General features: G+C 36.1%; 1 protein-coding gene across 4 annotated transcripts in view; it reads right to left on the bottom strand.

The window, feature by feature from the left end:
- LOC110996338 (protein 4.1 homolog) overlaps positions 1-12,939 on the bottom strand; it is a 53,233-nt gene that overhangs the window by 4,441 nt on the left and 35,853 nt on the right. Inside the window, exons 8-14 of one of the 4 annotated variants that reach the window (XM_022263957.2) lie at positions 12,125-12,297; positions 9,813-9,913; positions 7,692-7,785; positions 7,101-7,162; positions 1,199-6,856; positions 844-1,062; positions 282-374 (exon numbers count right to left, since the gene is read on the bottom strand). In XM_022263957.2, the coding sequence (XP_022119649.2) occupies positions 282-374; positions 844-1,062; positions 1,199-6,856; positions 7,101-7,162; positions 7,692-7,785; positions 9,813-9,913; positions 12,125-12,297 (6,400 nt within the window). Of the gene's footprint in view, positions 1-281; positions 375-843; positions 1,063-1,198; positions 6,857-7,100; positions 7,163-7,691; positions 7,786-9,812; positions 9,914-10,416; positions 10,556-12,124; positions 12,298-12,939 lie in introns of those variants that run through there. The other 3 variants (XM_022263960.2, XM_022263958.2, XM_022263959.2) reach the window with 3 other exon arrangements.

Raw genomic sequence — 12,939 nt, 5'->3', positions numbered from 1 at the left:
TCCATAATAAACATATTTTATGTTATCAATATAATTGTTATTTCATTACATTACAATTATTCACATAATATACTTTTAATATTTTATGTACCAACATAACTATATTACTAGCAGTACAATTTCTTAAAACCCACAATAGTTCTCTCTCTTTCGACTCTAGTAGATCGTTTATATTTCCATTAAATGTGACTAAAATGATATTTTTCCTAGTATAAACTATAAGTTCTTAATACTAATGAGTATTAGAAACCTGAAACAATGTTTTTCGTTAGTATACATACCGTCACATAGTAATGTCCTTCTCCGCCATCGAAGTCTATGGGAGTGCCTGAGTCGCCGCTACTCAGAGATGATTCAGAGCCGTGTCTAGTCAACTGTTATCATGATCCGTGGTTATGGCATGGTGGTTCATTGTCATGGGTGTTCAGTTCATATGATTGTGCATTTATGATATGAGGTACCGACATGGTAAAGGTATAAGTACGTTTTAACAGAAAGTATTTGTTTTGACCCAGAGTGAACATTTTAGTATTTTTTTAAGTAAATGTAATAAATTAACACAATCCAAGGTTTTCGTTTAAGATGGCGTCGATTTAGGACAAATGCGATGTTCACACCATGCGAGTTATGGTCGGCCAAGGATTTGGAAAGAAGAGAAAAATAAAATTAGAACATAATACGTGCATTATATGACTGCTTTTTTAATTTTTAATTTTTGTTTAGATTCAAATTTTGATAATATCGTCAACATAAGCACAGCGCAATCAAAAGCTGCCATATAAAAGCGAACAAAAATTGAAATTAACAAAACGTGCTAATGGGAATGATTTGCCAAAGGTATACCTGATCGCCCGTAGTAACAGTGGTTTTGACTTGCTGCGTCACTACTCGCTGTTCCTGGCGAGTGGCTGACGATGTCAGCGTATGAGCAACGGTTTTTTCTTCCATCTGCTGGGTTTTCGCCTTGGTGTCCAGGTCATGATGGGTCATAGCCGTCCTTGTGGTCACGGCGCGCGCCGTCACGTAAGGACTTCGCCCCTCCATCGACTCAATGTTGTCCGCCTAAATGTTAGACTAGCATGCTTACTATATACAACTAGCTAACACTAAAGCGAGTTAAATAAAAGTTGAACACAAAATTAGGAAAAAAAAATGGCGTCTCGTATGCCCGTTAGGCTGAATAAATCTAAACACGAACCTTGTTTGTGTGAGTCGAGAATGTCACTTCGCCCGTGCCAAGATTCTCCACCTCTTGTTCGACGTTATGCGTGACGCCGTCCTCATTCTTCGTTAGAAGCTGTTTGGTAGTTGTCTTGACGACAACAGGTGGTGTTGGAGTCTTTTTGGAGCGCTGTGAAATCGGGATCTTAGAGGAGATTGGGGTCGAGGATGACACGTAGCCTTGGTGTCGTATGTGCTCGCTTGTCGTGTATTCAGTGAATGTCTTGGGCTCGTCACCGCGAGCGGGACTTTCGTCTTTGCCAAAGGTAGAGAATTTGTGCGTGTTCACTGTCTGTATGTCGATATTTGCAGGAAGGTCTTGCGTTTCCTTCTCGATCGTGTAGTTTCCACTCTTGTCTTCGAAATGCGATGGGTCAATTTGCGAGTAGTGAAGTATCAATTGGCCGGTAACGGGATCTCGGACTGCGGTGCTCGGGTCAATATCACCCGTGTCTGGGTCAATGTCTCCGTATTCCGTCTTTATTCTTCCAGTGACAGGGTCAATCTTGCCAGATAGGGTCATAGTTTGAGTGACAGTTGTTCTAGCTCCCTTCAGCCTTGGGTCGTCGGGATCGACATCAATTGTTTCTCCTGTGATTGGATCAATAATCTGATATACGTAAACAGTCTTCGTTGTGATGATTCTACCAGTTGTTTCATCGATGGTGCATTCTTTCGGATCGACTTCCTTGACTCTGCCCTTGTCATCCTTTTGAGTAATAATAAAGATTTTGACGATTATCAGTTTACCTGTTCTAGGATCGATTTTACCTAACTTAGTGTAAATTTCGCCAGTTCCAGGATCAACTTGTGAGGCAGAGTATAAAGGTTCGTTATTGTCATCGACATCACCAGTAGCAGTATAAACCTGACCATTAACTGGGTCGACTTTGATGAGGGATTTCTCAACATCTGTTGCTCGAGAGATGGTGCCTGTTTTAGGGTCTAATCGACCATAGATAGTAATAATATAGCCGGTGTTGGGGTCAATTTGACCAGCTGTATACAGAGTTTCGCCAGTTATTGGGTCTTTAGGTCCAGCTATCCAAATCTGGTTAGTTTTCGGGTCAACCTTAACGTTTTTAGGATCGTTCGAAACGATTTGTTTACCAGTAATAGGGTCGACTTTAGTTTGGATGATTCTAAGACACATCAACCTGCCGATGTCTTTATCGGGCTTGCCAGATTTAGGATTGAGTTGTCCTGTTCGAAGCAAGAATTGTCCAGTGAGAGGGTCAACTTTAAGCTCTTTACTTTCGAATTTACCAGTCTTAGGATCGTTATAAGTTACAGTTCCTTTAACCAGATCTATTTGTCCATATTTCGTATTAATAATATTATTATCAGGATTGATCTGACCTGTACTGCTTTCAATAAGAGAGTTCTTGGGTTCAATGACACCTTTTTTAGTATCAAGTTTACCGACAAATGAGGTAACTTCAACCACTGGATCAATATGGCTACCAACAACAAGTAACTGTGCGTGGTTTGGATTAACCTTACCAGTTTTAGGATCAAACACTCCAACAATAGTTATTTGTCCATTATTTTCATCTATAGCTATAGATTTTGCGTCTTGCGATCCAGTTGTATCGGATACAAAGATGACTCCATTTGATGGATCGATAACACCATACTTAGTGGAGATGTTGCCAGTTTCAGCATCAACTTTACCTTTAGTGTGCTCTACAATTCCTTCATCAATTTTAACTTTACCCGTTTTCGGATCGTAAGGTCCAGTTATAGTTGTAATGTCAACAACAGGGTCATCTTGTTTAGCAACACTTAGGATCATTCCAAGGTTGGGATCAATTTTACCAGTTTTAGGATCTATGGCACCAGAATTTATGAAAATTTGTCCTGTTTCTGAAAGAATTGTTCCGTCTTTAGTTTGTTTTTGCCCAGAGGTATCTGTAACAATTATACTACCTTTGTTTGAATCAATTACACCGTATTTAGTTTCAATTAAGCCATTGGGATCGAGAACTCCAGTTAAATGTTCCACCTCGGCATTAAAGAAATCTGGTTTCTTTGTCTTTGGGTCAACTCTTGTAAATATTACCATGATTTTTACAATCTTCTTTTTAGGTGGTGCCGGTGGCGCTGTCGTAGGTTTGGTCGGAGCGACTCCTTGAACAGGCGACGCCTTTTGATATTGATTGATTACTGGCGCAGATGGACGAACAGGAGACTGTAGAGGAGTTTGCACTGGAGTAGTGGTGGGTGTTTTAACAGGAGTTGGAATCTGCCTTGGTGGAGAAACACTACCCCTTTGAGATACTGGCGTTGCTTTACCCAAAATATTGTGTTTATCGATAATCGTATATTGTTGAGCATATGTAGGATCTACTTTACCCGTTTTGGGATCAATAACAGACGTTGTAACTGTAATAGTTCCCGTTTTAGGATCGACTTCCGCCTTCTTCAGGTCTTGCTTGCCAGTTACAGGATCTCTGTATAAAATTTGCCCTGATTTCGGATCAATGATACCGAAATCTGTATGTATTTTTCCATCTTCAACACTTACAAAACCTTTAGAAGCATCTATTGTTCCGGAACCAGCATCCACAGATTTTGTTTTTGGATCAAACCTATTTGTAACAATGACTATTCTTATTTCACCCTTTGATGGAGGCTTTGTGTGCTGTACAACAGGTTTGTTCACAATACTATATTGTTGTGCTAAGCTAGGATCAATTTTACCCGTCTTAGGGTCAACTACATTACTGGTTATTAGCATATGTCCGGTGGCCGGGTCGAGCTGAGCTTTCTTTATTTCTTGTTTGCCTGACTTGAGATCTTTGATTGTTATTTCACCAGAAGCAGGGTCGATAATGCATGTTTCTGTATGTATTTTACCATCAGCACCGACAGTTCCTGAAATTGTGTCAATTTGTGCTTGAGTTGGATCGATTTTCTTCGTCCGTGGATCATATTTCGTAGTTATAATAACAAGGTGGATTTCTCTTTCTATCGGTTTAATGTCTTTATCAACGATACTGAATTGTTGGGCAAGCGATGTATCAACCTTACCAGATTTTGGATCCACTACACTACCAGTTAATATAAGATTTCCTGTTTTAGGATCAGCTACAGCATTTCTAACCTCTAAGTTTCCTGTTAAAGGATCCGTTTGTTCAATTTTACCAGTCTTCGGATCAATAACCCCAAAGTTACTATGAATTCTGCCATCAGCAGCAATAATACCTCGGGATGTTTCGACGTGCCCGTTAGGTGTGTCCAATCTCTTATATTTAGGATCATATTTGCTTGTTATTACAACCAGTTGTATTTCTTTGCCTGGTACAGATCCAAAAGTATCTTTCGGTTTACTCACAAGTGTATATTGTTGTCCTAGCGTAGGATCAACTAATTTAGTGTTGGGATCAATGACGCCTGAAGTGAGCAACATATTACCCGTTTTAGAATCGAGAACAGTTTTTTTAATTTCCTGTTTACCTGTAACTGGATCAGTTGTGGTTATTTGACCAGTAGCAGGATCAATAACTCCGATATCAGTGTATACTTTGTCATCATCACCTAGTTTTCCTACTACTGTATCAACGTTAGCATTCGTGAGATCAAGTTTCTTAGTTTTAGGATCATACTTCGATGTAATGATTACTAAATTCATGTATCGCTCTGGTATTCCTTTAGGAGCATCTTTGTCCACAACAGTTAATTGTTGCGCTAACGAAGAGTCCGTTTTGCCAGTTTTTGGATCTATAACACCAGATGTTAGAATAAGACTACCAGTTTTTGCATCAATCGTAGCTTGCTTTGAGTCACGTTTGCCAGTTTTAGGATCCGTTACATAGATTTTACCAGAATTAGGATCTAGCACTCCAAAGTTAGTGTGCACTTTTCCATCTTTGTCGCTAATTATAGCTTGAGATGTTTCAATAAAACCATTAGGATTTTCCAATTTCTTGGCCTTGCTGTCGTATTTACCCGTAATGGCAACTACTTGCACTTCTCGTCCAGGAATTGTAGCAAAGGTGCTTATGGGTTTGTCTACGATACTGTACTGTTGTCCCAATGAAGTATCTAATTTGCCTGTTCTAGGATCAACGACCCCAGATAATAAAAGGATATTACCTGTTTTAGGGTCAACCTGCGCTTGTTTTAATTCTTGGTTACCGGTTTTTGGATCGGTCACCTGTATGTTACCGGTCCTAGGATCAATGACACCATATTCCGTATATATTTTACCATCAGCACCACTGAGGACACCTTTAATGGAATCAACATGAGCAAATGAAGGATCAAGCTTCTTACTCTTCAAATCATACTTGCTTGTGATGACGACAAGTCTTACTTCTCTATTTGCTTTTGTTGCGTCTTTTTCAACAATGCTGAATTGTTGGCCAAGAGATGAATCCACTTTGCCTGACTTGGGATCTAATATACCCGTGGTAACGAGCAGATTTCCAGTTTTGTGATCAACATATGCCTGTTTCGGATCTTGTTTTCCTGTCTTCGGATCTTTATAATCGATCTTTCCAGTCCTTGTATCAATAATACCATAGTTAGAAGTTACACTGCCATCAGGCGAAATAATAGCTTTAGAAACCTCTACGTGTCCATGACTTGCGTCGAGTTTTTTGTGTTTTCCGTCATATTTTCCAGTGATCACGACTAAGTCAACTTCTCTGCCGGGTTTAGAACCTACTTTATCATCGGCCTTTTCTACGAAACAATACTGTTGGGCTAATGTAGGATCCATCTTTCCTGTTTTAGGATCAATAACACCTGAAGTAAATAGAATATGTCCTGTCTTTGAATCTACGTGGCCGTTCTTGACCTCTTGCTTGCCGGTGGCAGGATCCGTAAAAGTTACTTGACCCGATTTCATATTAATTACTTCGCTTTCAGTTGTTATTTTGCCTGTGGCTTTATTTATTGTACCTTTAGTTACCAGAACAGTACCATTAGCGTCATCAAGTTTTTTTGTCTTGGCGTTATACCTACCAGTTATAATTACAACCTGAATTTCATTGTCAAGCTTGGCAGCCGAAACAGGGACTGCGGCCGCAACTGGTACTTCATGTTGAGCTCTTTCCGCTTCTAGCAGAGCTAGAGTCGGATCAATAACGTTAGACTTCGGTTTCTTAGCTGTTTCTTTAAGACCCGCAGATTCTACGTAATCCAAACCGGGAGTCTTTAATTTACTGGGATCCTCTGGTGTTTTACGTTTCTCTGCACTCTCTGCGACCCTCTTGTCTTCTCCTGGTGCATAATTGAATGCTAACCCTGCTTTACTTGTGCCTGGGCTTTGACTGTCATCCAAACCCCTCTGTTTCTCATCGGATATTGGTTCCCTTTCATAACTAAATGCTCCTTGAATAAACGGTTTACGCGTTGGACTTTTCTCTGTGTCAGTATACTCGTATGGCTTAGTAAAGCTCGGCTTATCTTCTTTCCTTGGACTCTTATCGACTGAACTATCAAGGTTGGAGCTATCGTTGGACGTATCAAGTACAGCAATCTTTGCTTTAGGATCTTTAATTTTCTTATCTTTGTCTTTTGGAGACTTTTCTTTAGGAGATTTCTCTTTGATTTTGGGTGACTTTTCTTTCGGGGACTTCTCCTCTTTGGGTGATTTTTCCTTTTTAGCGAATAAGCCAAATCCTCCCTGTTTGGTAAGGAATGAGGTTGAGGAGAAACAAAAAAACAAAAATTATTAAATAAAAAATAACTGCTTCGTGTTGTTCTACAAACAAGTGCAAACTAAACAATGTATGCGTCCATGCTTTGCACAATAACAAGAATATTTACAACATTTGAAATCACCACAAATATCTATTTCGCGTTTTGAAATGTGAATCTACCATTCAAATGTATAAAACAAGTATTTCGTGTAACACAATTGTAATTACCTTCTTTTTCGGCGTAGTTTCCAGATTATTCGCAATACCGGGGTCGCTGGTGGTATCTGTACCTGAAATATCAAATAAAATAAATATATCATCTCTTAATTATTCAAGTAAATGAAAGTAGCAAAGATTATTTGTAAAAAAACGTCTGTAAAGTCGGTTTACTGACGATAGTGGAACGTGACCTAAGTCATAAGAAAATACTGATGGAATGGTTGCATTTTTTCCAAAGAAAATTTTTTTTTATTTGTTTGATAGATATTATATATGGATATATATAGAGATGGAATAAATGGAAATCTCAATTAAATGGATCAAGTTACATTCATTTGTACTCTTAAATACAATTATGTCAATTTTTAACGAACGAACGCAGCCGATTGTGCCTCTTTGTCGCTCGTTCCGCGCTCTCGCTTGCACTTCAAGCCTTAAATTGAACAGAGGTAACGCCGCCTGCGTAATGTTCTTGTGCGTACAGCCGCCTCCATCGAATTATAAGACGTTGTCACGTCAAAAATAGGCATAAGCATGGCAATTATTTTGTATTTTCAGAAAACTATCCAAACACTGACGGAATCACCAAAACAAACTTACCATTTTCAGCTGGTTTCTTCGATTCTAATTTCTTTTCTTCTTTTTTATCTGGTGGCGCTGTTGGCATCACCTTAACGGCACCCGGCGGCGGTTTCTGGAATTAACAATAAAACATTTATAAATAAATATGTACGTATTGACTCCGTAGGAGAAGTTCAAGCCATTTATAGGAAAGACGTTAACAAGAGCTCAGCAATTGTACGTAGCCAATTCCATACAAATTAGTGTAGCGCGTAATTATCCAATTTATGGTAATTTTACTAGACAAGATATTAATTTAAGGAATTTAATCGTATATCTATTGGAAAATAGAGGTGCAAATTTTATATCTAGAAAAATCTGCTAAAAAATTTGCTTACTTTTCAAGCTTAACTTAATTTAAAACAATAATTACTAACTAATATATGTACGATATAAAATTCATAAGAACTGTTGTTTCAGATTCTTTTAGGCAAATTTTAAAACCTTTCCCTATACGCTCTTTTATTAGCTCTAACGATATTTAAAGAATAAAGCCACTCTAAAATTATAGATATGTTTTCTTAAACAACTCATTTTGTTGTGGTACTAAGTGCATTATTCTAACTAAAAAGCACACAAAACACAAATAATAAGAAACACTACTTAAAATTTATATAAATAAAAGTGCAAAATAAAACGTTAAACTCAAAATATTCGATATATTTCGTCCTTAAAACATTCAATTGTGTGGATAAGACTGACAACCCTACCAAATCTTTATAAGACGTTTTTAAACCACAAATATTTTTAAAGACTATAAAAGATATTTTTGAATAAAATTAAAAGATGAATGTATATAACGAATAAATAGAAACAAATAATAACATAATAATAAATACCCACAGAACAACTTAAAAAACTCTACACTCCGGGGGTAGTCTGTAAATTCTAAAATTGTTCAAAAAAGATGACTCATAAATACAAAATTTCATGTTCCATTTTAGAGTCACCTTTCTTTTTAAATACTACGCTATCTACATGAATGTATGTATGTATGTATGGAACCTTGTCCCCTCTGTCCGCAAAGTATTCTCCCTCGAGAGAGCTCGCTGATGATGCGCTGACAGTACCGCCGGAACGCCGTCGGAGCTGCGTCCCGTATTTAATTACTCTTTTGATGTACATAATATAATGCCCAAATTATTTCGACACCATACTATTATTTAGTTTAACTGTCTTATTTAAAGTATATAGCTTTTGTACATGCCTTCTCGGTAGAATTAATTTTCAAGCCTGTCTTTGAATAATTCATTAAGTTGTATATTTACTTAATTAGTAATTTCGAGAATAAATTGTCGACTTTCATGATTCTCATATACAAAAATTCCCATAACTAGAAATTCAATTGCATATCATTATTCAAAAACATACAATGAACCTCATATTTTAATAGAACAGGGGGCAAACGGGCTCTAGAAGGCTCACCTGATGTTAAGTGATATCGCCGCCCATGGACACTCAATGCCAAATGGCTCACGGATGCGTTGGCGGTAACTCCTCATTCAAGAATGACAGTTCTTTTTTATTATCTGATAGACATCGATTTCTTTGCGTAAGGGCAATGCTTAACGCGTTTATTTTCTTTCTAAGATTAATAGCTGGAGATCTAACAACGGAATCGTTGAGGCAATATAACAATTGACTTGTTAATATTTACTATTGATAGTATATATGCCTTTTACCTCTTAAACGTTCTTAATTAAGATAATTTAATCCCATTAACTATCATATTAGTTAACTGTTAAGATAAATAAATAAACATCAAAAACAAATGTTTTGTTTTAAGTTTTAGTACATCAAAAGAGTTAACTTTATGTGTAAATGAAACATGCACGATTACAATGTATTATGATTCAATCGTCTACGACACTATTTAAAAAAAACTTATATTTTTTTTATTTAAAATATCAAAAAATTTCGTAAATTAATAAACAACAACAATATATGGTTTCTTCGATATTACCATACTTTTCGGTACTGTACGTAGAGAAGATAGCAATACTCTTAAATAACTTACATTTAAAATTTAGTTATTTTTATCGGTAAAAACTAAATTTAATTTATAATAAAATCTTGATTATTATGATTTAGGAATTGTACCTTGTCCGTGATTGTAGGTCTGGGTGCTGGCTGAGGTGGCATCGTGTGTCTCTTCGCAGCATCTGGCGGCATCGAATCTTCTTTCGCACCAGAGGAGAGAGCTGAAATTATTTTATTTCTTCTTTAGTTTCTTAATTAGTCTTTAATCTTCTACAAATAGTCCCTAAATAAAGTCGGTAATTCTCAATTTAACAAAACCAGCGAAGCAGTCATACGAACTGATTCAACTATTAATTTTGATAATAGCTGTCACTATTACTATCGAATTAATAATGACGTGAAACCGCTAAGTAGGTATACATATACTAAACTAATCAGAAATAAAAAATTATACTTCAAATAGAACCTAAAAATTCAATACAACAGAAACCTCTCCCAAAGTTACTTTAAGTCCTAGCCATTGCAATTCAAATTAAATCTATAAAATTAAAAATTAAATTAAAACTTACATCTATATGTTGGAAATTTATAAGGCTATAGGGCAATGAAAACCTACTTTAGCATAATATTTATCATTGTATATAAATATGTAGTAATGGTGTAAACACCCTTAAATCTTTTCAACTTTGTTTAGTTCCAAAATATCTACATGACCCCAACTCACATGTACAACGAGGATTCCAGCAATCATCGAACACCATTTTCACAATCAACTCAACGTCGAATATAAAATCGAACCGTCTTTACCAACTCACACCTCTTGACTGACACACTGAGTCGGTAATAGTACAAAAATAAATCCTACGTATTTGATGATGTTATGCTTTGAAAGCTGCATTCATTATTTACATTACCAATATGCTAGATGGATTTTTCTATGTGTGCATTTACACTTGCACATAGAGGTAATATAGTGAAACCGGCATGTATATGTCACAAGATTAGAATAGTTCACAATAAAGATCTGAGACCAAAACCGTTGTAGCACACTATAATGTCGGCCAGATCTGTCTAACATATTGGGTCCTATTATTTTACCATAGACAAGTTTATCGGTTATAAGTAAAATAATGCGTTACAATTATTTGATCCTTTTAAGTAAAATAACTTGTGTGAACTTGGGGAACTGTTAAATAATAATCTAACACTTAGACATCACAAATTGTATAATACATAAAACGAAATACATTCTATTTTTATTTACATTTTTTTACATTTAATTATTACTTAACAAATTAATTTTGAATTACTTTTTGCATCTGTATAATGTTCAAATCTTAATTTCCACTATAAATTTATGAATCGTGTTTACTCAGAGATTCTTAAGAAGTAATCATTGCACATAAAACTAAATTTTCCTCAAACTGTGATTCACTTATGAGATAAGTGATAAAAATACAATTATGATGCTGGTGTCACCGTCCAATGCAGTCTGGCGCGGTGACAGCTCAATTGGCGCGAAAATCAACTGTCATAGGTTAATTGGTGACATCGACACTAATAAGAGTAGCAAATTAATGCGGCCTAAACGATAATTTATTTTTGATTCGTTCTAAGGTTCAAAGGATCTAAATATAATACAAGTAGTTATGGTCTAAGATCCGGCTGCAGGTGCGCACATCGATTATTTGCTAAAAACTACTTTTTTATGTATATTCATAATTAGGAATAGTTAGTATATCTACCAAGTTGCCTATCAAAATTTGGCCGCTAGTGTTTTTAATTAAATTATTATATTGAATTGATTTCTGGGATCATTTCGTTCACTTGTTATTTAAATTAAATAATCGTCATACAATTTACATAAAGATTTTAATCAAATCACTGGTGCCCTTGTCCACCTGGCATTAGCCTCGCAGCCCATCAACACCCATTATGGTGATGGCATTGCTGGTCTTTAAAAAAGGAGTATCTTTTGATATACTTTTTTCACAATTGTGGAATTGACCGGGAGTCAATTCCACAGTTTGCTAATACACAAAAGAAAATGCCTAGAAAAGCGGACCGTGAAAGGTTTCAGCCGTCAAGGTGATGCATATGAAATCGTGAACTTAAACTACTCTTTAGAATACTAGAGAGACGAAAATGTCTCAGAGAGAATTGACATCTCAGCAGTCAGCACCGTTTAACCATTTACATACTGTCTTTTGTGATGCACATAAAGTTTTATTATTAATTAAAATTTCATAATAGTGCTGCTTAGATAGGCATTAGATAATTCATTTCTCCATTAATAATAATAAAAAATTGGGACTTCTAAACGAAATATAAGACATAGAAAAAGATGCATCGGAATCCTAGTAAAATATATACGTATATAAAAATCAAAAGGAAAACCTATGAAAAATGAGTAACATTTAAATGGTACTTACCCATTGTACTACGCGACGTAAGCCCTCTAGTGGAGAAGGATCTATCAAAGTTGGGCGGTGGACGGGACAGTGTGGCATTCCTTGACTGGTAGTGCGTGCGACCAGGGAAGCTGACCCGTGAACCGAAACGCGGGAATAATGTACTGCGCGGTGGAGGCTCGGGGCTTGTTAGCCTGTACAAAAATATAACATACATCTTCTGTATCTAACCTGTCATAAAAGTTACTCGAGCAGATATTGTGTGGTGGGAATATATACGAAATAACATTGTCCAATATATTAACAAAAAAAAAATTAAAAAGAGTGGCAGAGAGTTTATTGCCAGTTTTTCTCTTCCGTTCTACGCCCTTGATTCGGGAACTGGCAGTAAATGTAAAATTAAAAGCATTTAATCTATATTTCTTTTTTTGACGTTCATAAATGTAAATTGTGATACCTAGGTATATAAAAAAATTATGTTTAACTTTGACTTTTAACTTTTGACTTGCCAAACTGGTCCTATGCCTGACATAATTGGTACATAAATGGGTCATTCCAATGGTAATCGTGCAAATTTGTATCAACTACTGATTTAGTCACAAGTAAGGATTTTGTATCAACATCAACGATATATTCTTGACGTGGTAGTGACATATAAAGTCGAAGGTCCTAATCACCTTCATAAAACATAAATTATACACAAAGAAATGTCTCTAACGCTTCCCGAAACTCCAAATAGACTTGATTACAGTAGAACTAAGGTATTAAAAAATGCGAAAAGGTTTTAACAAAATTTGGGAACAATACTTACTACTAAACCGGTTCAATAAATTTAT

The sequence above is a fragment of the Pieris rapae genome, chromosome 5 (genome assembly GCF_905147795.1).
Source record: "Pieris rapae chromosome 5, ilPieRapa1.1, whole genome shotgun sequence".
NCBI classification, from domain to species: domain Eukaryota; kingdom Metazoa; phylum Arthropoda; class Insecta; order Lepidoptera; family Pieridae; genus Pieris; species Pieris rapae.
This window is presented reverse-complemented; position numbering and strand designations above follow the sequence as displayed.